Source organism: Sceloporus occidentalis, unplaced genomic scaffold (genome assembly GCF_023333645.1).
Source record: "Sceloporus occidentalis isolate IW3139 unplaced genomic scaffold, rSceOcc1.0.p SCAF_32, whole genome shotgun sequence".
NCBI classification, from domain to species: domain Eukaryota; kingdom Metazoa; phylum Chordata; class Lepidosauria; order Squamata; family Phrynosomatidae; genus Sceloporus; species Sceloporus occidentalis.
In genome coordinates this window covers 6,439,021-6,465,894 of record NW_028317012.1, presented here as the reverse complement: position 1 = coordinate 6,465,894, position 26,874 = coordinate 6,439,021, and the positions used below count along the sequence as shown (strand labels likewise).

General features: G+C 44.2%; 1 protein-coding gene across 1 annotated transcript in view; it reads left to right on the top strand.

Moving 5' to 3' along the window:
* LOC149298595 (rho family-interacting cell polarization regulator 1-like) overlaps positions 1-25,097 on the top strand; it is a 211,462-nt gene extending 186,365 nt beyond the window's left edge. Inside the window, exons 22-23 of the mRNA XM_089487331.1 lie at positions 9,267-9,354; positions 25,000-25,097. Coding sequence (XP_089343457.1) covers positions 9,267-9,354; positions 25,000-25,097 — 186 coding nt within the window. The remainder of the gene's footprint in view (positions 1-9,266; positions 9,355-24,999) is intronic.
* The last annotated feature ends 1,777 nt before the right edge of the window (positions 25,098-26,874 follow it).

The window sequence follows — 26,874 nt, the reverse complement described above, 5'->3', positions numbered from 1 at the left end:
TAATTTACCAGCTCTGTTGCCCCATCGGAAAAATTTGTTTTTTGTGTAGTCTATTTGAGTTTGGGCTTTTTCTAATAACAAAGCGTCTAAGAGTTGTTTACATTCCGTGTATTTGATTTTGTGAGAGTCATCTTTATAGACGGAGTAGTCAAGAAAAGTGCGTTGCACTTCTGCAAGTAAGGAATCATACCTCTGGTACCAGCGTTTACGTTGATTTGCCTCATAAGATATGATGTTACCCCTTATTACTGCTTTAGAGGCTTCCCAGAAGAGCATGTGATTATCAATGTGTTCCAAATTGTCATCTTGATAATTTGCCCAAGATGTTTGTAACATGGTGGTAAAATCGTCCAATGTCTATGTGACCTTTGTGTGTTGGGTAGTTGGACCGTAAGACGAATGGGTGCGTGATCCGAGACTACTATTGTGTCTATGTGAGCGTCAGATATAAACGGTAAAAGCGAAGATGATGTAAGAAAAATGTCGATCCTAGAGAAAGAGTGGTGTACTCTAGAAGCATGAGTGTATTCTTTATGTGTAGGATGTGTGACACGCCATGGGTCCACTAGGTGTAATGAGTTGGTGAATAGGTGAATACCTTCCAAGGGGGTCATCGAGTGTATAGTCTGTCCCGTCCTGTCCAAATTGTCATCTAGAACTGTGTTGAAGTCACCGCCTATGAGGAAGTTGGAGGAGAAAGAAAGCATTTTTAAATGATAAGCATTTCATAAAGGCGTACATAAAATGAATGATTCGGGTAGTTAGGAGGATATAAATTAATAATATTAAACCTCTGGCGATGTATGGTGAGATCCAAGAGTATGTATCTGCCATTAGGATCAATAATTGTATTATGGATGTCATAAGGTAAGGATTTACTAATTAGGATTGCCACTCCCCGAGATTTAGTTTTATAAGGGGCTGAGTAGCAGGCTTCGATCCAGTAATCCTTTAGTGTCGATTAGGGCTGCAACTAACGATTATTTTAATAATCGATTAGTTGGCCGATTATTTTTTCGATTAATCGGATAAAAAAAATGCAATTTTTTTCAATTTAAAATAATGTAATAAAAAAACGTACAATTTACACTTTCATCTCTTTATTGCAATGTCCTCTCTCTATTCACCTTCTTATTTTACTGACATAATAATAAAAGCTACAAGAACCCAAACACGGTGTTTCTCAAACTAAGTTTTAATACAAAGTTATTAGTAAATATTAATTCATATGTTAACTATTTTTCATATTTAATAAAAACTATGAGAAAAAAGCCTTTTTTTTTTTTATTTACCAAACTGCCCCCGGTTATGCACATCTGACCCCCAGCTTGCCACTCTGCCCCCATATATGCCTTATACCTCTTATATGCCAGTGATATGCAACTGAGCCCCCAGATATGTTTTATGCCCCCCTGATATGCCTAATATCGATATGCCTTATACCCCCTATATGCCACTGAGTCCCCTGATATATCTTTTACCCCCAGATATGTTTTATGCCCCCCTGATATGCCTAATATCGATATGCCTTATACCGCCTATATGCCCTGAAATTCATAATACCCCCCATACACCACTATAACTCACCCATACACCACTCTGGCTCCTCCCCCTCCCATATACCACTTTGCCTCCTCCCCCCTCCCATACTCCACTCTGGCTCCTCCCCCTCCCATACACCACTCTGGCTCCTCCCCCCTCCCATACACCACTCTGCCTCCTCCCCCTCCCATACATCACTTTGCCTCCTCCCCCTCCCATATACCACTTTGCCTCCTCCCCCCTCCCATACTCCACTCTGGCTCCCCCCCCTCCCATACTCCACTTTGCCTCCTGTCAGCAACGGAGGTTCACAAGACACCAGGGAGCCGGGTAGAGAGGCAGAGTGGTGTATGGGAGGGGGAGGAGCCAGAGTGGTGTGTGGGAGGGTGGCAGGAGAAAGCCTCTTCTCTCTAAAAAGAATGTGGCAGTACAGGTTAGGTTTCAAATGGTACATCTGAACAAACCACAACATTCTGAAACAATATCCTTTGGACAGACAAGACCAACGTGGAGTTTGGCCATAATGCACAGTGCCACTGTGATGGGACACCCTGCACTCTGGATGGCTATATCTGTGTATTTGTCTGGATATACTTACGTTATTTCCTTCAGGAGTGTGCTGTCAAACTATGCTTCCTCCTGCTGGGGCACCAGCGGTTAACCCCTTCAGCGCCAGGCAGAACCAGCGTTGTAGAGAGAAGGAGGATGCCACTGCACTGGAGCTGCGTTGTCGCTGTTGCTAGGAGTAGCTTAGCATACTCGGCTCATGTACTGTCCTGAAAAAGAGTTATTACAGAAGCCCACCCCAAGCATCAGGCCACCAGCGTTGAGGTGAAAACAGGACTCAATTTTATTAAAAACACACCAGTATTTAAACAGTACAAGGAGAGGTAATTAACGTATAGTAGACCACACATACTTCTCATAATGCCTCCTTTTCACACAGCCCAGTATTTGCACTCAGCCTAGTTGTGGCTCGCTATGGTAAACACAGGCGGTTTCCCTGGCTGAAACCTGCTGGATATTAGATCTTAGTCCAAATGCTAGTGCAAATGGAAGTATCAGGATTCACGGGGATTTGAACCAGAAACCCGATGGATTCCAGATGAATCAGCTATCCACTACTCCACCAGGTGAATTGTGGGTTGATGTTTCCTCTTGCCTCTCCTTGGCCATGTTATTCCTGCGTGCTCTTGACACACGTGCCCCACTTTCGAGCAATTAAGGCCCACTATAAACCAGGCATTATCCTAACCACCGTGCTAGAGCATTGTGTTCCTGGCCTTGTACACTGAGTTATTGATTTGCTGCATCTAATCCGTCTTCTGTGTTTGACTGTTGGCTTTCGACTCTGACCTTCTTCTAGTTTTTGTCCCTTGGTACCCCGCTGATTGTGATATCCTGTTTTTTGACCTTTGGCTTGGACTGCGACTATTCTTCTGATCATTCTTTGTAACGTGCATTGCTCAGCATCCACTGCTGCCCCCTGCTAGTCTGCTTCCAGCCATGCTCCTGCCGTGTACCCTGCCAGAGGGCTTCCAGCCGTGCTCCTGCCATGTGCCCTTCCAGAGGGCTTCTAGCTGTGCTCCTACAGCGTGCCCTGCCAGATGGGTTTCAGATGGGTTTCAGCCGTGCTCCTACCATCTTGCTGATGCGCTTCCAGTTTCCTGCCGATGCCCTTCCAGTTTCCTGCCTGTACTGAGCTTGTCACCCCAAGTTTATATCCTGCTCGTGCTCCGAACACCTATAGATGGCGCCTAAGGGAAAGCCCAGCCCTGAACTAGATACATCGTCAGCTTGCCTACGGGCCATGCTCTGAATTCGAACCTGACCGAGACTCCTACCTGATCCCAGACCAAGGAGGTCTTTTTCCTGGATATCCTCACCTGATGGAGAGTAACACCACACATAAACCCCCTCCCAAAATGCAAGTGCCCCAAATCTGCGTCCAAGCTCCACGGTCTTTAGAATCTTTGGTACTTGGGGAAACGTGGCACTCTGGGGTAAAAAGTAGTCCCAATGGACCCTCTGTACCCTCCTCCCCAAAAACAGAACCCCTTTCAAGACCAGGGCCCATAGTCTGATGGAAGGAGGCTTGACGTCAGGATCCTCCAGGAGTCCATGGCACGGAGGCTTCCATGACAGCCACGGTTGACGAAAATCAAACATATCATATCAGCACATACACCTCATACCAACTGTCTAGATTTGGGTTTGTTTTGTAGCCACAGGACCTGGGAACCTTACAGTCATTGAGTCGACCATTAACTCCTCTGTAAACCAAAATATTTTAGAGTCAAATGTGAGGCCATCTGTATGATAACTAAAGCTTGGCCAAAACTGGGTTGTGCAAGGAACACCAGCAAATATCCAACAGAGTGGCTGAAAAAGAAAAGAATCAAGGTGTTGCAATGGCCCAATCAAAGGTCCTGCAACTGGACCTTAGGAGAAGAGTGCATTAACTTAATCAACTTTGTAAAGAAGTGTAGGCCAAAATTCCTACAAATTCCTGGTTCTACAAGCTATTGAATCATAAGGTATACTTAGTTTTTCACACATGGCTTCTCCATTTTTGCTTTATTTTGGTTGAATATATCATGACACTGTGTAATATGGGATGTGTTGTATTTTCCTAAGTTTTAGACCTGCTGAGGAACAGATGATTGTTAATACGGTATATAGTATAAAATTCTAAGAGAGTGTACTTTCTTTTTTACATGACTATATGCATGCGCATATATGTGTGTGTGTGTGTGTATGTGTGTGTATGTGTGTGTATATATATATATATATATATATATATATATATATATATATATACACACACACGCTTTATGGCCAGTAGTATTGGAACATGTGATCATTACACTGTCATGCAGACAGCTCACCCTCTTCAGCCACACAGACTCACCAACACCTTGTACATATGAGTTCTGCCGTAAATTCATTTAAGTTCAGCCTCAGTGACCATTATTTGTAACTGAAGAACAAAAAAAACGTGAGCAGATATCTGCAGCACACTCCGGACGGAAATAACGCAAGTATATCCAGACAAATACACAGATATAGCCAAAGCATATATACGTGAATACAGAATCATGAAACTTATAGTAAGTACCAGGAAAGGTATGAATAAATATATAAATAGAATAAATGTCAAATCTAAGTATATATATATATATAATATAGAAATGAAAATAAATATATTGTAATAATTTATATCAATAAAGATGTGCGTGTATATATATACCGTATTGGCTCGGATATAGGCTGCCCCCGTATATAGGCCGCACCCTAAAAGTTTGGTGCTTTTTTAAAGAAAAAGTTTTTTTCTTTAAGAAAGCACCAAAAAAACATGCTGCCACTCTGTCTCCCCCCCGAGATATGCTGCGACTGCCCCCCCCGAGATATGCTGCCACTGTCCTCCTCCCCCCCGAGATATGCTGCCACTGTCCTCCTCCTGCCCCCCGAGATATGCTGCCACTGTCCTCCTGCTCCCACCCCGAGATATGCTGCCACTGTCCCCCCCCCCGAGATATGCTGCCACTGTCCTCCCCCCCACCCCGAGATATGCTGCCACTCTGCCCCCCCGACTTACCAGAGCAGACTCCCGGGTGTCTTGCGGGGCTGGCGGGGGACATCTACGCAATACGCGTATAAAACGTATTGCGTAGATGTCCCCCGCCGGCCCCGCAAGACACCCGGGAGTATGCTCTGGTAAGTCTTGGGGGCAGAGGTAAAACGCATCGTGCGGACGGTCACCGGCTGCGGCGATGCGGGTAAACAACCTCCGCTGCCGGGACATCTGCACGACGTGCCGGCAGCGGAGGCCAGGCCCGGACTGGCCATCGGGCACACCGGGCAAACCCCTAAGGCCGGCCCTGGTGGGGGCTTCCCGGCCCCTTAGAGCAGGACCGGCCTTTGGGGTGTGCGACCGCACAGGGCGTCACACTCTAGGGGGCGGGGGGCGGTCCGCACCGGGTGCCGCTCATCAGGGGGTGCCAACTTGCGGCACCCGGCACCCCTCCAGAGACGGACAGTAATGTCCGCCGCTGGAGGAGCAGGCTCGCAAGGGAGCGGTATCGGAGGTCTTTAACAGACCTCCGGTTCCCTTGAGTGATTTTAAGCCGGGTTCAACCCGGCTTAAAATCACTCAAGGGAGCCGGAGGTCTGCTAAAGACCTCCGATACCGCTCCCTTGTGATCCGCGCGGCAACAGCTGCTGTGCGCCGGGGTTTGTTATCAGATCCCGGCGCACAACACTGAAGCCGCGCCCACCGCTGTCCGTGCCCTCTGAACCGGAAGAAGACAGAGAAGACAGAAGAACTGAAGAAGAGGAGGAAAAGGAGCTGTAAGGACAAAAGAGGAAAGGTAGGAAAATATTCAGTGAGAGTGGATTAGTATATATGTGTGGATTGGTATATATGTGTGGATTGGTATATATGTGTGGATTAGTGTATATATGTGTGGATTAGTATATATGTGTGGATTGGTATATATGTGTGGATTGGTATATACGTGTGGATTGGTATATACGTGTGGATTGGTATATACGTGTGGATTGGTATATACGTGTGGATTGGTAAGTGTGTGAGAGTGATGGGTGTTATGCTGTACCATTTCCAATGTCTTTTTCATGATCTAATTATGCTCTAAAAGTACATCATAACTCCCATCACTCTATACTGTTCCATACAGTGGTAGAGCTGGGAGGCAGAGGCCTTGCACCCTAACTGCAGGACTCCTGAAAGGTAAGTGAACTTCAAAGAGGGAGAGGGTAGATAGTTAGGAGGGGGTAGATAGGGAGAAGGGCGTGAGATGGGGGAAAGGGGGTAGATAGGGAGAAGGGGTAGATGGGGCAGAAGGGAGTGAGAAGGGGTAGATAGGGCAATCATACTCCTATCATGCCAAGTCTGCGAGTACATCCTGGAATCTGGGTATGCCTGGGCATGATAGGAATGTGATTGCTGTTAACAATCATATATATATATATATATATATATACATATAATATTGTTTTTTAATTGTTTTGTCCTATTTTGGTGTGTTACTTACTTTAAATAAAAGTGTTTTTTTTATGGTGTGGGGAGGTCATATTCGGTTTCGGACAGGTAAATGCTGCATTTTCGGTTTCAGTCCAGAATTCGTTTCGGTGCATCCCTACTACTAAACCAGACAATGAAGTGGTAGGCCTACACCACATCAATGTTTGGCGTAGTATATAGTGATTGGGGTTATGCTGCACTATTGTTAATGTCTGGCTCAATGTATAGTGATAGGGATTACGCTGTACCACTGTCAATGTGTGCCTCAGTATATAGTGATAGGTGTTATGCTGTACCACCGTCATTGTCTGCCTCAGTATATAGTGGTAGGTGTTATGCTGTACCACCGTCAATTTCTGCCTCAGTATATAGTGATAAGTATTATGCTGTACCACCGTCAATGTCTGCCTCAGTATATAATGATAACAGTGAGAAGAGGCAGAGGTGGTAGATAGTGATACAGGGGGATAGATAGTGAGAAAGGGGAGTTTTGTTACAAGTTTTTATTCCTTTCTTTTTTTGGGATGGGGGGGCACCAGAGGAGTAGTCCGCACAGGGCGCCAGAACACCTAAGGCCGGCTCTGCCTTAGAGTGGCGGACCCGGTTGCAGTTGCGGCGGGCTTAAGGGGCTCTGCGTTAATGCGGCCATATAGGCCCAGTCAGTCCGGTCCTGACTGGGCCTATTTTAAGGTAGGAGCCTGGAGCTGCAGCTCCATCAGCCCCTAAGTCAATCCTGCCCTGCCACAGGCGCGGTCGCAGTTGCTGCTTGCTCTGGCAACAAGGTAAGTAGGGTGAGGGAAGGGGCTGCAGTGAGAAGGGGCAGAGGGGGGTTAGGTAGTGAGAAAGGGGGAGAGGGGATAGATAGAGGCGGTACATATTGAGAAGTGGGGAAGGGGGTTACATAGTGAAAAGGGGGAACATAGTGAGAAGGGGCAGATAAGATGATGAGAGGGGGTAGTGTGAATGCGTATGAGAATGAATGAATGAATAAATGTGTGGATGAATTGTGTGAATGCGTATGACAATTAATGAATTCATGTGTGGATGAATTGTGTGAATGATTTGTGTGACTGCATTAATGAATGTGTTAATGATTTGTGTGAATGATTAAATGCAAAGATGGTACATGAAGGGTGGGCTTTATGGAGGGTGCGGCCTATATTCGGGGTCTAGCGCCCGGTGCGTCGGGCGCTAGACCCCAAATATAGGCCGCACCCCCACTTTAAAGACTTAAAGTGGGGTAAAAAAGTGCGGCCTATATTCGAGCCAATACGGTATATATATATATATATATATATATATACACAATGTCAAAAAATAGAGTATTGCAGAGTATGCGGTGATACCTTTTTTATTGGACTAACATAATATTAAAAAGACAAGCTTTCGAGAGTTATCCTCCCTTCATCAGGTCTGAAGCAATACTAATCAACATGATAGAGGTTACAACTTAAAACAAGTGATGGTATAAGAGGGGGGGGGGGTTGAGTGGGGTGTCGTAAATAATAGGTCTGGAGGTGAGAAATGCAGAGAGGTAGAGAGATAACCCAGGGACAGAACAAATAAACTTAGGGAACCAATAACCACAGTAAAACATCAAAGATAACAGCAATTAGACATTGGATGACTAGATGAAGTTCATATGAAGTTCTGGTAGTGTGTAAGGAAACCAGAATCCACATTAAGTCCCTCTTTTATGGTGTTAAAATGTGTAAATACATTATCATTATAAATTCATAAACAAGTAAATTCAAAATATAATATTTAAATCATAATATGATAATATGAAAAAAGCTAATAATTCAAATTACACATATGTCTATACACATATATACACATATGTCTTCTGACACTAAGGTTGATTTCTAAACTCAGAACAAATAGTAGAATCTATTTAGCTGGGTTTTTTTGAATGAGTAAAAGATTTTTCAAATAAAAGTGAGAAAAAGTGGGTTTTTTAAAAAAAAAAAATTATAAGAAATTATATCTGAAGAAAGCCCTTATTGTCCTGAAAAAAATATATAACTTGTGTGGGTTCACTAAATTGGCGAGGAGAAAATTACAGCTAAACACAAGCACCGCAAAAGATGATAAAATAGCCTTTGTCACAAAGGGTACAAAAATAAAAAAAAACAGCCTGGTCCTTAAGGGGTTAATGCATATGGTGGCTGCATGGTCCCTTTAAGTGTTCCTTGTTTGGATTTGCTCCTCCAGTTAGCTCCAACCTTGGCTTGATGGACACTGTGGGCTATGGTCCGTTTAATCCTGTGTGTGAATGTGTGAAAACTAGCTTCATGCAGCCAATTAGTTGAGAAATGCCATTCCACAGAGGAGGATGGCAGCTGCTGCCTATTCCCTTTATTAAGAATGTATATCAAAGTAAAGTAAAAGGGTACTTTAATATACATTATTCTTTGGTAAGGCTGCAAGTGATAGTAAACTGTTGCTTTAAACTTGCATCAAAACTACTACTGCTGACTAGTGTGCAAATGTAGGTGTTTGCTGCTTCAGACTATTTTACTAACTCACAAGCACCCGCAGTTAGGTGAATAGACTTCCCTGAATGTGTGTGGAAGGATTCACGAGTTTGTGTATCATTAATGATTTTTCAAGAAAAGGTGTGCTTAAGATGAGTTCAACTGAATGGAAATTTAATATAATGTTCTGTTCTACCCTACAGGCCAAAGAGAGCATAGACCAACTAGTCTTTCTGTGCCAGACAGACAAGGATGTAAAAGATGCTGCCATGCACAGTCTTATGCTGTTAGGTAAGTCTAATTATAATGTTTCAAAATCAGACAGTTTCAAAAAAGTGGTCAAGCCATTGGACACGTTTTGTTATATTTTACAATATGGTATAATTTTACTGTGGAAATGAAGAGATACAGCACCCCAAATATCAGCCTAGTATGTGACAGTAGTGTCACGTATACCCCCCCGCTAATGTCTTAGAATATGGAAAAGATATAGCGCTCCAAATATTAGTCCATTGTTTAGAAACTCACATTTTTCTATAGCCTTTATGGGGTTAAAACTAATTCCTCCATTGGACCAATATATTTACACTGCAAAATTCCCAAATATCAGCCCAGTAGTTAGAAACTGGTATTTTTCAACATGCTACATAGGGTAAAAAAAAAACATAGTACCTATATTTTATATCTTACAATATCAGTCCAATAGTTAGAAACTGGCATTTTTCAACATTCTACATAGGGTAAAAAAAAATCCCACATGGGGGGGCGTGGCTAGCTGCAGACGAAGATGGCTGCTTAGGCACTTTGCTCCACAGACCCTCTCCGTGTTTTTTTTACGAAAAAGCGTGTTCTCTGTCACTATGGGCAAGACCAACAGAGCCCCCGGCACCCCGAGGCCTTCGGGGAGCAAGGAGAAGTCTTCACTCACCTCGGTCCGCTCCTATTTCCAAGGAAATCACGACCAGGATTCCAGAGATTCCTTTCACAAGATGGCGCCTTCTCCCGCCGGCTCGTGCAGCGACGGCCCAGAGGACTCTGGTGCTGACTCCAGGGAATACTCCTCCCTTCAAGACACTCTCCGGCTACTACCTACAAAAGACAAAATGGTGCCACTTATAGAAAAAGCTACTCAAGGTATCCGTGATGCTCTATCTGAGCTCAAGGTGGATGTCCAACAACTTGGTGACCGCGTGGCGACGGTCGAGACGGACGCGGCAAAAGTCGCTGAAACCGTGGACACTCTCTCCTCAAGTATCAGAACACTCACACACGCTGCGAATCCTGGCTCGCAAACTGGAAGACCTGGACAACCGAGGCAGACATAACAATCTCATGGTACGGGGTGTCCCAGAGGAAGTCACACACACCGACCTCGCCTCGACCCTACAGGCCATCTTCAATGACATCCTACAGCGCCCTGCGGACACGCCAATTGAATTTGATAGAGGTCACAGGGCTCTCAAGCCGCGTGGCGATGCTGGAAGCCCTCCAAAGGACGTCGTTTGCCGACTTCACTGCTACTCCCTAAAGGAAAGCATACTCAGAGCCTGCCGGGTGAGGGGGTGTCATGATTAACTCATATAACGTAGTGGATGCATGGAAGGGTAACCCAGCAGAGGTGGTTAGCTTCTTTGTTTAAGCATTCAATGAGTTAATCTGAGGTTGATTTAAATGTGTTTCTTTGTGCATGCCCTCTGTATCTGTTCTGGCTAGAGGTGTCATCTTCCCAAAGGACCCCTGTGGTGATTCATGGCCTCACAGATAAGGACCCTGAGTTATAGGAATTCCATTCCTATCTTAAGTGGAGGGGTTTCCATCACCTTTACCCCACCATAACTTATTGGCACATCAAAGATGGGAACCAATTCTTGGAAAAGGTGTCATATAATTGGACATGTGGTCAGAGGGGTGTTTTCTTGAAACAGAGTCTGATTTAGGGACAATGCAGCGACCTCAAAGGAGAACTCCATGATATACTCTGATCGGAACAACATCACAAGAAACCATCTGGACTTAAGGAGTTCCCACAGGCCTGCTTATTGGAGAAACTCGTGAGTGAGGGTCCTGTGTTTAAGTCCCTTTGTTTTTAAGAACTGTTTGCCGTTTTATTTTTCTTTTGTATGTCTTGTTTTTTGTAATTCTGGCACTGTGTAATCTTTGTCTTTTTGTTATTAAAATATTCATAATCTAAGTCTGTCTTTGGGCTCTAGTATTGATATCCACGAACCCTAAGAGAGGATAACACGTTACCATATTGTTGTTATTACGTTTTACTGGATATATATATATATATATATATATATATATATATATATGTGGGTTGATATATATATATAGAGATAGAGGTTCTAATTCGGATTTCTCACGAATCCGGTATCAAAATCGTGAGTGGTGGCAGACTACCTGGGGGGATACAGGCAGGATTTGGGGGTTAATTTGGTATAGCTTATGCCTTGTTAAGGGGTCAAGTTAGTAAATCCAGAGGCCTGGTGCTATTAACCCCTTCATGCCCACGCCCTCCACACAGTCACGGCTTGGCAAGTAGTCCTGACCGTGACAGGGGGGACCTCACCTGGAACGGACATACCATCTCCATCTTCCCAGACCTCTCCCCCTCGACCCTACAGGCGAGACGCATCCTGAAACCAATCACTACGGCCTTACGAGCAGCATCGATTCCCTACCAATGGGGATTTCCGTTTGCGTTGATCGCTCGGAAAGACGCTGATACGTTTATCCTCCGCCAAGCCTCGGATGCCCCGTCTTTCCTAGAGAGCTTGGGACTACCTCCTATCCCCATCCCGGATTGGGAGTCGGCCCTTTCTGCTCCCATGCGTCTACGGGACCCTTCTCAGGACTGGATGCCCAAGCTTCGTAGAACCAAACGTCAGAAGCTTCCGGCACCCTGAACGTACAATTCTCAATGAACACTCGCTCTCTGCCCCGTTTTTTCTTTTTCTTTCCACCCTTTTTTTTGGTTCACACCGGCCTTCCGACTCTGGTCCGTCGGCTGACACCTGCACTTGGAAGTCCTGCGTTGGAGGCTCTATCCTTCCAAGCCCTCCCATCCACATCTAACGACATCTCGTCTTCCTCTGTGGGACTTTCCTAGGGAAGTTTTTTCCAGCTGCTGCTAAGAGGTTCGTCCGCACCCTCGAACTCTGCTGGTCGCGGGGACCCGATGCCCTCCTCGACACACCGTTCCACCGGCTCCTGCACCGCGACGCCGGCCTGATGGACTCCCACTGGCCCCGGCCGGTTCCTCGGATGGGGACACCCCCCCCCCCGGCCAAGGACGCTCTTATGGGCGCTCTGCTGTACTGACCTCGTCCTGGGCCCCTCTGCAGATGATGCACGGTACACGGTTTATGCTATGTTTGTGTTACCTTATACATCTCCCCGTCCCTGTACCCTCTAACACCAACACCTTCAGCTCATACAGCACACACGGGGACTCTCACTACTCCCCTCGCTCTCCCGCATAAACACCGGCACGCACATTACATTCCAGGCGTCTCGTGCCTCTCTCTGCTCACACTGCTGCGATGCCATGCTCTAGCCCACTACGGGAGCCTGACTCCTTTACATGCATTCACCCACTGTCACCTGTTTTAGTTTCTGGGCTCCTTCAGAGCAATGCTACCTACCCTCATAAACTACCCCCCCCCACCGATTCCAGGCCAGTATACACCCCGACGCCGAACGCCTCTGCAATGCTACCTGGCCTGGTCTCGCTCCCTCTCGTACCCCCCACTGATCACCTATGGGGGACGGTTTTCCGTTCTTGCCGCCGTACTCCTGCAGCGTTGTGGGACATGTCTCCTCTCCCCCAACTGCCTCCCAGCCTCCCACCTGTTCTCTTCCCCCCCACACACGCTACCACTTGCACCTACACTGTTACTCAGAAATGGAGAGGGTGCTTCTGCATCCTGCCCCACCACCATACATCCACCACAGTATGACCTTTACTTTAGATTCCACACACCATCATCCACGCTACTCCATAACCCCCACCAGAGCCTACCTACCTTGCCCTTTGGGTCTGGACACTAGGTCACTGACCACTAGCATGGTCACTCGGCTCACAATTCGATGTTGCTACATCGGGCTTATCGTTGCCCAGTTCGACTTTGTTTTTGTTTTATTGCACGTGACATTATGTATATTTCTTGCTGTATTGTATCTTACTGGATGGCATGGTGCGCCGTTATCACCTATTGCTGTTTTTTGGATTTGCATACCTCATGGCTGCCACTCACTTTAAATGTACATCTCTGAACATCAGAGGCCTGAATAAACCCCAGCAAAGGTCTAAACTACTCTACCTCCTCCACTCTTTCAAAACCCACATAGCCTTCCTTCAGGAGACCCACTTTGTGGCCACGAAGGAATTAAAACTGACAAACAACCACTTCCACTCGCCATATTTCTCCAGTTCCCCTACCACTAAGACCAAGGGGGTTGCCATTCTCCTACACAAAAGCCTCCCCTTCCAACTCCTCGATGTTTGGAGGAACACAGACGGCAGGGGTCTAATTGTTAAAGGGTACCTGGGCATGCATAAGATTACGCTCGCCACTGTTTATGCTCCCAACAAGGACCAAATCCCATTTCTGGTTCGTTTCCTTTCCAAATTCGCAGACTATCAAGAGGGAGTGACGGTTTTCGGAGGGGATCTTAACATGGTTCTAGATCCCAGACTTGACTGTTCGATGGGCACATACCATCTTCCCTATGCGAAAATTAAGAAAGTAAAACGAATGCTCCTCCTCAACCAATTAGTAGACATCTGGAGGGCCTGTCATCCCACAACTCTAGACTACACCTTCTAATCCCCCCTCATAACCGCTATACACGTATTGACGCTTTATTTTTAGCCCACCATCACCTCTCCTACCTCCACTCCGCTACTATCGGCACTCAGGAGATCAGCGACCATGCCCCTGTTCACGGGACTCTGCGGCTCCCCTCACATCCCCCCAAAGTGTGGTGCTGGCGCCTCAACGCCAACTTGGTTAACGACCCCACTTTTCTCCCGGAGCTTGAGGAGCACCTCAAGAATTACTTCGACAACAACTCCTCCTGCGGCACCCCGACGGTCTGGGAGGCCCACAAGGCGGTAATGAGAGGCCACCTAATTGAGCTTGGTGCCAAACTTAAACGTTTAGACCATCTGTCCCTCATCTCCCTAACGCGCCAGATAGCGGACCTGGAACTCAGACACAAATTAACTCTGTCCCACGAAATTTTTGAACAGCTCCAAGCCCTACGCACCCGCCTTTCCTCCCTCCTGGACTCCAGGGTCAAGCGAAATTTTCTCCTTACCAGGAAACGCTTTTATGAACTGGGGGACAAGCCCGGGAAACTCCTCGCCAGGGCCCTCAGGGCCAAGAGATCAGCCACTTTCATTCCCAAGGTTAGGGACGCTTCGGGCACCCTACATCACCACACGAGAGACATTGCCCGCTGCTTCTCTACCTACTACTCCAAACTTTACAACCTCAATGGGGGTAAAGACCCCGATGAAAATGCACTTACTCACATGGCAGCCTATTTAGATAAGCACCTTAAGCTTAGACTCTCTGTAGAAGACAGGGCTGGCCTCAACTCACCTATTGACTTGGAGGAGGTGGAGAGGGCGATTAAGTTCCTTCCAAAGGGCAAAAGCCCTGGCTCGGATGGCTTCACCCCACTCTACTACAACAAATTTTTACGTATCCTAGGCCCCCACATGGTGTCCCTATTTAACACCCTAGCCACCGGGACCCCCCTGGACCCCCAAACCAACACCGCTCACATCACGGTCCTCCCGAAGCTGGGCAAAGACCCCGAGATATGTGGCAATTATCGCCCAATATCACTTATCAACGTTGATCTTAAAATCCTGGCCAAAATTCTTTCCTTTCGGCTTAACCCTCTCCTCCCCAGGCTTATACACAGTGACCAGGCCGGCTTTGTACTGGGACGGGAGACCAGGGACAATACCCTCAAGGTCCTGGACCTAATGGCGCTGGCTCACTCACGCAACACCCCCTTCCTCCTGGTATCCATGGACGCTGAGAAGGCCTTCGACAGGGTCTCATGGGGCTTCCTCTTCCAAGTCCTAGAAAAGCTTGCCGTTGGTCCCAGGTTCATTCAACATATTCGGGCCCTATACTCCTCTCCCTCTGCTTACGTCCGAGTCAATGGTAAGCTCTCCGACAAAATTACCCAGACAAGGTTGCCCTCTTTCCCCCCTCCTCTTCCTCCTATCACTAGAACCCTTGGCCAATGCCATCCGGGCAAACCCTTCCATCACAGGTCTCTCGGTGGCAGGCGTGGAATATAAACTATCCATATACGCCGACGATATGCTATGTCTAGTCACAAACCCACTCTCTTCTCTCTCACACATTACCACCGAGTTACGCCAGTTCCACGACCTGTCCCAATACAAAATCAATTTGCAAAAATCTGAAATACTGGGTATACATGTTTCCCCCTCCGTCAAAACGCAGATACAAACTGTCTACCCCTTCCGGTGGACGGATTCATATTTAACTTACCTAGGGGTTCATATCCCGGCGGACTTATCTACAATGGCGGAGGTAAATTTCGCTCCCCTGTTGTCCTCAGTCGCCAAAGACCTTAAGAAATGGTCCATCAGCCACATATCCTGGTTTGGGAGGGTGAGTGTACTCAAAATGAATATCCTCCCGCGCCTTTTATACCTACTCCAGACCCTCCCAGTCTACCTGACCCAATCTTTCCTTAAGAAATGGATCAGGACCTTTACGGGTTACATTTGGTCCAACTGCCCCCCTAGATTGGCCCTCTCATATTTGATTGGCACCAAGCTGGCCTGGGCCTCCTGGACGTCGAAGGGTATTAGGTCACCTCCCATCCCCGGAGAGTGGTGGAGTGGTCGTCCAGCACCCACAAACAAAACTCTCTTTTCCCCCTCGATATCGCTGCTATCCCGTGGCTGCCATGGCACCATAGCCGGCCCGATATCCCTAACCATCCGACCGTTACTCCGACACTACGCATCCTCCAGAGGACCCTCGCCAAGTACCCTCTCGCGACTCGCCCTGGCCCTTTCTCTCCTGTCTCGTCTAACCCTGACTTCCCCCCGGGCCTGAATCAGGCCGACATACAGTTTCTCCTGCCGGCACAGGAGCGGGTACTCCGGGCTTCCTACCTTTTCACTGGGGAATCGGTTCGCCCCATCTCGGACTTTGTACCTACTACCCTGATACCCTTTGGGACGACATTCCTATACCACCAAATTAAGCATTTTCTATCCTCCCTATCCTCCACCTCCGACCTGTCTAGAACGTTGACGCTTGAACTACTCTGTACGGACCCTTCTAGACACTCACATCTTCTCTCCACACTTTACAAACTCCTTTTGACATATCGCGCTTCTAGAAAGCCATACTTCCTCAGCCTGTGGGAAACGGACCTGAACCATTCGTTTGAGTCTGTGGAATGGGACAGGATGATATTACTCGCCCTTAAGGGGGTTACATCCGGTAAACTACAAGAATCTGCATACAAGCTTCTCACCAGGTGGTATAGGGTACCCGCTGACCTCCACTGCTTCCTTCCGCAAGTCTCCCCCCTGTGTTGGAGGTGCGGACCCGCTGAAGGCTCCTATATGCATCTGTGGTGGTCCTGCCCCCTTGTACAGCCCCTATGGGTGGCTGTGACTGCGGTGATACGAGCTATAGACGATCCTACCTTCCAGGCCTCTCCCGAGGCGATGCTTTTACATCACAGTCCCTCTAGCCTGGGCTCCTATAAAAGGTCACTCACCATCCACTTCATTACTGCGGCCAAGGCCACCATCCCCTGTTTTTGTTGTTACCTTGGAGGGAGTTCCTGGTCTCCCCCTCTTTTCAGGCCGTTCTTGGCAGCTTCGTTGACACCCCCCCCCCCCCTGATTTAGACTAATGCTGATTTGATACCTAGAAATCGCATGGAAATTTTAAGATATAGTGCCCAAAATATCAGCCCAGTAAAATCTTTCCATATTGAAATATATTATGGAAGTGGATGTGTGTGAGGTATATGTAGTGTAAAAACATTGGTCCAATGGGGATTTTTTTATCCCATGTAGAATGCTGAAAAATTGGGATAATATTTGGGGAGCTGTGTCTTTAAATTTGCACAGTAACATCTTTCCATATTTAAAGATATCATAAAAGGGGTGTTTGTATGTGGTACATACAGTGTAAATATATTGGTCCGATGGAGGGATTTTTTTATTACTCCATATAGGATATGGAGTAATAAATACGATATTATAGTACATGAGAACTCACATTTTCTTTCCACAAGTGTTAAACTGGTGTCCTGCCATAAATAACTTAAAATTTAAAAGAGCAAATACACACTTGTATGCAACTTCTAGTGCCCATGCTCGTCTTCTAACACAATGCATGTAGAATAAGAGAATCATGTTAAAACATCCTGCTTGCTCTAAAAATAGGTTTCCAATGCAGTCTTCTGTAAAGGGTCATGGGAAATGAAGGGAAATTTGCCGTAAATTTGCTTTTGAAAGCATAACTCTAAATAACTTTGAAATGTTAAATTAAAAAGTAATAAAAATCATGGTAATAACAACACAACAGAAATTACAGAAGGCTTCAATGCTGGAATTATTTAAAGTGGAGCTTTTTTTTATATATTTCTATATATTATGTCCTTCTCTACCTTATAATGCCAAATTGATAGGGGGGGGGGGGGTGGTACTGCTGCGTTCTGCCAATGCAGCAACAGGCAGCCACTGCCATTATTCAGCCTGTGAACACTCCTGTGGGAATCATGCAGGATTAACCAGTGATTGCTTCCTAGCCTCCATAGGCAGCTTCAAGAACAAAGCCTCAACCCTCCCTTGCTGTACGATCACTCATAGTGCAGTGTTAACTATTTTGTTGCCGCAATCACGTCAAAACTGCATTTATTAGTGAAGGCAGATTGAGGTCTGAAATACCAGAGGAAGACTTGGGATGTCAGTACAAAGAGATAAGGCAGAAACGAAAGTCAAAGCACGACAGGGATCTGGCACACTGTTCAGGATGCATTAATGATGGTACGAGGCAGGTCTCAAGACAAGGCAATTGCTGCAAAAATGTATTTGTCTTCTGTCTTATCTCTTCTATTTTTGCTTAACTGTGACAAACATTTAAATGTTTCTGATCATACAACTAGTTTTAATATACCACAAAGACAAAATGCAACTTTTAAATTTCACCCATGTGAAAAATTGCCTCTTAAAGCTAACAACTTGTGCGATCCTTGGCTGCAACAACTGCAGTCAAATGCTTGCCAGTCAATGAGTCTTTTACATCATCATGGATGAAATTTGCTCCACTCTTCATTACAGAATTGTTTTAATTGGAGGTTTTCAAATATGAACTGATTTTTTTAACATCATGCTACAGCATCTCAATCAGATTTAAGTCTGGACTTGAACTAGGCTACTCTAGAACCTTTGTTCTCTGTGTTTTGAGCCTTTCATATGTGGACTTGCTTCAGATCATTGTCATGTTGAATAACTAAACTGCACTTGAGCTTCAGGTCACAAACGGATGGCTGGACATTACCCTGAAAGCTTTGATGGTAGACCGCTAAATTCATGGCAAATCTCCATGCCCTATAGCACCAGACCATCACACTACCACCACTGTGTTTGACTGTTGCTATGATTTTCTTATTGTACAATGCTGTGTTAGTTCTATGTCAAATGTAACAGGATCCATTTCCTGTTGGGAAGCAGAACAGCGGATGTGTGCGAAAGGTAAGTACGGACACACCTGGCAACGTAGAGTTTGGGATCGTCAAGGGGATGGGGTATGACACAGATGAGGACAAGGACTTAGTTCTTGGAGAAAAGGAAATAGCGTTAGCGTCGAACGCCATAACATCAGACACTCAGCGAAAAGACAGAAGAACAGTAAGTTTAGGCGACAACTGTCAGAGGGAAAGAGACTCGTTATCCGTCCAAGCCCAAAGAAAATCCCACAGAAAACACGTCCCGAATTGATAATTCCAGCAGGTCTAGAACCCACAGTCCGCCAGGAGGTTCTCCAGCCCCATGAGATACTTTGCTTGCAAAGTGATGTTGCATGCCAGACAGAATTCCAAGATATCCTTCCTTACCTCCCTGAGGCGCTTGCATCGCGTGCCCCCCAAACGGTTGATGTACCGTACCACCGAAATATTCTTCGGGCGCCAGCTTAGTCCCCATAGCAGCTCCGGTTTTTGCCCTTTTCCAAAATGGCTACCGGATTCTGCCTTCTATAAGAGCCTTTATAATAAGTGATGCCCATATTGGACTAAGTTCAAAATACAGCCCATCGGAAGGGACACTTTGAAGGTTGCACCAGGGCCTAGCAGAAACGAGCGGATGCCCCAGAAATGATGCGTGTAACAAGCAAAGACGTGCATCGGAAGTGACGCGGATGTGCACGGGAAGCAACACACCGGAATTTTGTGGAATTGGTGCCAAAACCAGCGTCGGGCACATTATAAATATGGAACCTAGGGTTAAGGATAATACACTTAAAAAAGACAAAGTCGAAACGCGTTGTGTTTTTAAGTACACTGTAATTTATATTTTTAATTTATATTTGGGAAAATATAGGTTTTTATACCTAGTTCTCCTTATTTAAAAAAAAAAAATTGTATGAATAAAAGAATCCTGAAGGAAAAGAGCTGTGTGGATCCTTTACAGCCTGGAGTGGGTTCAGAAGGAAGGAATCCTTTAGTGTACACCCCACGTGGGCACCCTGAGTTGTTTATATAGAGCCTGTTCACGGCTCTATTTCATGGGAGTTTATTCTATACCCCATTAATATCTAAACTGCATTTATGGGTTACACTATGATCTCTCTGTGTCTCCATTTATAGGGCTAAAAGAGAGGTCTATATGCAAGTATATATAGATATACATTAAGGTTGTGTATTGGGGCATGTGCTCTTCACCTTTATGTTTATTGTTATTGGTGGTGGTCGTACATTTTCTTGGCACACTTTTGGGCCCCTTAGTACCAGTTGAGCATTGTTTAAACACAACAGCCTACCTGAGTATTGTTGCTGACCATCCCTGTATGACCACAGTGTACCCATCTTCTTATGGCTGTTTGCAGCTGGATAATGCACCCTGTGACAAAGCTCACATCATCTCAAACTGGTTTCTTGAACATGACAATGAGTTCACTGTACTCCAATGACTTCCACAGTCACCAAATATCAATCTAATAGAGCCCCTTTGGGATGTGGTGGAACGGGAGATTTGCATCATGTATGTGCAGCTGACAAATCTGCAGCAACTGCCTGGTGCCATCATGTCCATATGGACCAAAATCTCTGAGGAATGTTTCCAGCACCTTGTAGAAAGTATGTCACGAAGAATGAGGGCAGTTTTCAAGGCAAAGGGGATACAACCTGGTACTAGCAAGGTGCACCTAATTAAGTGGCCTGTGAGTGTATGTATGTATGTATGTATCTAATCACAATATGCTTTGACTGCCTCAAGCCAAATTAATTATATTTGAAATTGAACAGATTCCTTCGTGATTAATCAAACAGCCAATTGTGTTATGTTTGTAGTTCATTAGAATTCACTTTTAATAAATAAAAATAAAATAGGTCTCTGCCTATATTTCCAAAAAATAAATATACATATAACAGCAATCATCAGCTAAAAAGCGAGCAAATCAAGGAGTGTTTCAGAACACCAAGGAGCTGTCCCAAAAATAAAAAAAAGACACAGCAGATCCTTAGAAATAGATGAACTACTACTAACTAATGCCTGGTTCTTCACCAGTGGCAGACTTTTTTCTTTAGAGGACTTGAAAAAACAATGGTGAGGTAGAAGTATGAACTACTAATACTATTCAGACGGTTTAGGGTATATTAGGTACAAAACACACTATTCTGAATAAGCACACCTGCTAAACCGGTAAATTTACTTGTTTTAAAATGCAGTTCAAAGTTGGAGACACTTGTAGCCATAAAACATTTGTCTACTGCAATACCTTGTACTAAGTGTTCTGCTTAGGCATTTTAGCAGATATAAATGCTTTACAATACCTTCGTTTCTAAAGAAGTTTCCCAACCCGATAAAAGCAACGTGTAAGTTAATAGTATTTTGTTTGAGAATGGCAATGATATATAATGTAAAAAAGAGTATTGCGGTATGAAAAACGTATCTTCAAGTCTGAAGCAATACTAATCAATATGGCAGAGGTTACCACTTAAAACAAGTGGTGTTAGAGAAGGGAAGAGAGGAGGAGTTGAGTTTGGTGTCCTAAATGATGGGCCTGGGAGTGAAAACTGCAGACTGTTTGAGAGATATCATGTTACGCCAACAATAAATGTATCATTGCATACTGGGGCAGTCCTCCACCACAGCCCACATCCCAAGAAACATATTAAAGGGCATATTTGCCCTTAAGTAGACATCTCCAGAGTTTTTAATAGGTATAAGTGAAATCAAACTACAAATATCTGATATTTATCGTAAAAAGAGCACAGGATACTTCCCTGATTTGCCATATAATTATTACATCTAATAGCATTTTAGATTTAAAGTTCGTTAAAATATATTAGTATTAGATAAATTTTTAAACACATCCTAATATAAGTCTTCATTCATGAGAACATTGCCATACTTATCTTCATTCTACAAGGTATTGAAGTTTACAAATGTATTATGGCTACAGTGTCTCCACCACCAAATTTTAAACCGGGTCCCATGTTGTTTTTCTCGCCTTAGGTTATTCAGGGTATGCCCAGACGTGGCTCCCTGGCTCACTGCACCTGGAGGGATATCAGCAGTGCCACGTTGACGAGGCCTATGAGAGGTTGAAATGTACGTATGGACTGCCCTGATGGGTGGGACCAGTCTGATATGCTAATGGAGATGTCTCCTCTGTAATGGTGCAAGTGAGCAAAAAAAAAACGGTGATGCCCCACCCAAATAGGTACCTTCCTATAAGGCAAGCACTGTCCCTTCTTGGTCTAAGATGTTGTTTTTCTCTCATTAACTTTTAATTGACGGGTTTAGCAGGTGTGGTTATTCAGAATGGTGTGTACAGACTTTCTCCGTCATACGCAACTTTCAGAAGCTCTCTAAAAACCCAGTACAACCTTTCCTCCTATAACTCTCAACCATAATCCTAATCAAACCATCTGAACGACCAACAATCTCTACAGATCCAGACCCTATTGACTCATCCACATCCAAGCAGTCCTCTCCTAGTGTTCACCCCCTCAACCCCTGACTAGTCTGTAAGCTCACAAGAGCAGGGCCCTTTTCTCATTTTTTACCAGTTTCGCCACGATCGGCGGCTTTGCCACATCCACGGAATCCTCATAAGTGAGGCTGAACGTGGATCCGGGGAGGAAAGCCCTCCCCACAAGAAAAATGGCCGCCCAACTAAAACAGCTTAGAAAGCGTTCGGAATCGCTTCCTAAGCATAAACGGTGTTGCTGACATGCTTCGATATCGAGGCATGTAGCAACACAGCCACCCTACCGCTATAGCCTTGTGATTGCTCCGAAGAGCAACCACAAGTGCCATCATGCAAATGACGTTGCGCCATTCACAAGATGGCGTCTACAATAGACAAATTAATGAGTTCGCAGAGGGTTAATCCAGACCCCCTTGAGAACTCTCGAGCTCCTCCTGCAGGTTGAACTGCATTCAACCATGCAAGGTCAATGGAGCACAGCTCACTAATCAGTGAGATAAGTAAAAAAAAAAAATTACAAAAATCCCCACTGTCATCAAAAAAATAAACAAAAATTAGTTTTTTTATGAACAAGTCCTACAATTCACGCTATAGCTTCACAAAAATTCCCACATGGAAAGAGTTAAAATATTGGCATTATAGATGCCCATAGGGTGCCTATGAAAAATGTATGATTTGATGGGGTCAATTGAATTGGCCGGCTTCAAAGATGTCCCAAATATGGAACGTGGGCACAGACTGACCAGATGTCTAAATGGCAAAAAAGTATACACCTCACGATTTGGCCTCTCAAATAACCCAACAAACCAATGTGGGGTATCTCTGCGCTCAGGAGATGTTGCTGAACACATATTGGGGTGTTGTTTGACATGGACATATACCAGGAGCGGTAAATTTATACCTGAAGTACAACGCGTGTGAAAATAAAAAAAATAAAAAATTACTGCCATAAAGTTTGACAAAGGCTGGTGATAATATTGGTGCATGGAAAGGGTTAAAATACCAGCATTTCAAATACTTTGGGGTGTCTAGTTTTTAAAAATATATGGTTTGATGGGGTAAATTGTATTGGCCGGCTTCAAAGACACCTGAAATAGGATATCTGGGCAGACTTTTAGGCAAGTCAAAATTCCAATTTGAAAAATGCACGCCTCTCAAAAAGGGCCTTTTAGTCCCCGTACAAACTAACAAACGCATCCATGTGGGGTATCACTGCGCTCAGGAGATCTTGCGGAACACATATTGGGGTGTTGTTTGGCAGTGACATATACCAGGAGCGGTAAATGTATACCTGGAGTAAAAAAATGTTTACTACCACAAAGTTTGACAAAGGCTGGTGGTAAAATTAGTGCATGGAAATGGTTAAAATACCAGCATTGGAAATACCTTGGGGTGTCTAGTTTTTAAAAATATATGGTTTGATGGGATATATTTCATTGGCCGTCTTCAAAGGTACCCGAAATAGCACATAGGGCAGAATGACCAGCTTTGGGGAAAAATGGTTTTGAAATAGCAAAACGCTACTGGTACTTATTCCCCCTTAACGTGCAGAAAAAAGCAAAGAAAAACCATAAAAACATTGGGTATTTCTAAACTCAGGACAAATAGAATCTATTTAGCAGGTTTTTTCATTAGTTTTTGCAGATGAGTAAAAGTTTTTTTTTATTAAAAAAGTGATAAAAGGTCATTTTTTAACAAAAAAATCACCATATTTTATCATTTTTTTATAGTAAATTAGATGATATGATAAAAATAATGGTATCGAAAGAAAGCCCCGTTTGTCCTGAAAAAAACAATATATAATATGTGTAGGAGCACGAAATGAGAAAGAAGAAAATCACAGCTAAACAGCAACACAGAAAAAGAGCCATTGTCCCACAATAACCTACGAGTAAGAAACAGTCTTGTCATTAAGCTAGGGTGTTGTACTTATGCTTTGTAGTTTAGATTGTGTCTACAGCCAGAACTAAATGTATACCATTCTTCATGGAAGTCGAGGAGGTTTGTACATTTGTAAGATCTTACAATGATCTTACAATGATTTTGTTTATTTCATTACTCTCTGGCATTGCATACCAAGTTACTCCATCAAGTTATTTACCCACAACTGATACTATAATTTTCAGAATGTGTTTGCAGTCCAATAATAAATGTTCATGAGCTATATCATCCCTAAATATTAAAAGGGGATTTCAATTAACCTTATTGAGTGTCAAGGTTATCGGGATCTAGTGCCTTAATCTTGCATTTGTATAGTCTCCCCAAAACAGGTTTACTTTAGGATAATATATACACATAGTTGCATTCCTGTAAACGTTATAAATGAGCTATGCAGACCGTGTGTTTGTTCAAATATTAACCCATTTAATAAAACTAAAATGAGAAAGGATTCAATGAGATGACAGCCAAATTTTTGCTAAACTTAATAACGTGTCATGAGATAGAGCTATTTTATTCTTCATATATTGGTTAGACAATGGATGCCATTATGAGGGAAGACTATGAAGCTCCAGTCTGTATGAAATTCTGTTCATTCATTGTGGTACACACACATTGGTACCCTGGTACACTAAGTTTGATGAGAAAACCATGAGACTCTTGGTCAGACCCTCAAATTGGCAGAAATACATATCTGGGATCCAAGCATTTTAAATAAAAATAGTAATAATGTATTTTATTTTGTTTAATCCAGGAGAAGATGGTCAAATTGCATGCCGGCATTTAGAAGAGAACATGGAAAGCCTGCCTCGAATGTTTGCACCTGGGGCCATGGCACGCACAGCCTTTTGAAAAACCCAAATACTACATTTGTTTAATGCCACAGATATTACCAGAACTTGTGTTTTAATATTTGTGATAAAGAATGCATTTGACATCTATAGGAACGTGATCTGTATGCATCAGTATTAACATATTCCCTCACTACATAGAGCTCTGATGGCAGATACTGCCTGACCTGAGGAGTTTGGATGACCTGTCTCTAAGAGAAAATGTAACATAGCTAAAGAGTACTTTGGCAACAGAAAGTGGATAAATCGATAAGCAAAACAAATGAAACCATTATTTGCACCAAGCTTTAGACAAGTGCAATATGCAAAAACCCTTCATGCACCAATAACCATTTATTGCAAGACCTTTAACAATATGCAGGACACTGAAAGTATCTGCCTCAATTGTATTTTGTTAAAACTGTTACTTCATTTAACACAGCCCAGTACACTTTTATAAGAAATCCTACCGGGTACACATGTTATTGCAATATGTATTTTGTCATTTTAATAAATTACTTTTTAAATGTCACGTGTGATTTATTGTAGCTATTTAAATATTAAGCATTAGACTTGACCACAGCGAGCAAAAACATCTTGGCCGTGCCATGTTTTTTTTGAGCAACAACTTTTGTTTCTTGAATTTTTTATTTAGAATGAAATACAAGGGGAGTCCCAAATGGGGGGGGGGCTGAAACCTTCTAAACTCACCTTTCATTATAGAATTTTATTAACCCCTGAATGACAATTGATGGTCTGGGCACGTCACCCGAAAACGAAGGGTAAACGACAATTGACGTGCCAGGACCGTCATGACTTTAAACCCAAACGGTGTTGCTGTAATGCCTCGACCTCGACTAGGGGCCATGTCTAGCCACTCCCCGGGGCTTCAACATTGTATGGCTGTTTTAAAAGTGTTTAGGAGGCGGTCAACGATCAGGAGGCATTCAGCGACACCAAACACTTACCCCTGGACGGGCTGTGACCTTCCTGAAAAAAAAACAAAAAACAATGAAGTTTAAAAAGCTCGCCAGAGGGTCTCCAGACCCTCTAGAGAACTCTGGCTCCACTTGCAGGTTGAATACAGGTACTGATGTCACTATCAGGGGAACCTTCAAGTTCCAAAAAAAGGAAGAAAAAAAAAAAAGGGGGGGAAAAATAAATAAAAAAAGGGGAAAAAAAATGTTGTGAGTCCTAAAATTAGCAGATTAGCTTAAAACAAATCTCGCATTGAAAGAGTTAAAATACTGGCATATTAAATGCCCATGGAGTGTCTACTTTTTAAAAATGTATGATTTGATGGGGTAAACTGAATTGGCCGGGTTCAACAATGTCCCAATTAACACCGGGGGAAGGATGGCCACACATCTAATTTCCAATTAGAAAAATGCACATGTCCCAAATGTGGCCTTTTAGTTCCCCCAAAAAATTACAAACCCATACAAAGTCCTGTAGAGCAGTTTAACAAAACCTTAAAGGCAATGCTAAAGAAAGTAATCAAAAAGTAAATTTAATGTTTGCCAATAGGGAAGTGCCTCAAGCCTCTACAGGTTTTCACCTTTCAAATTATTGTATGGTAGGCGTCCCTGGGGGCTACTTGACATAGCCAAGGAAACTTGGGAACAAGAAGGTAGTTCATATTGTAGCATCATTTATCACATACACCAGATGCAGGACCGTATGGCAGCCATTATGCCCATAGTACGAGAACATATGGAAAAGGCCCAACAGGATCAGGAGAATAGTTAAAACAGCAATGCCAGGTGTGACGGTTCCTAGAGTCACCCTGCCCCTCCGCT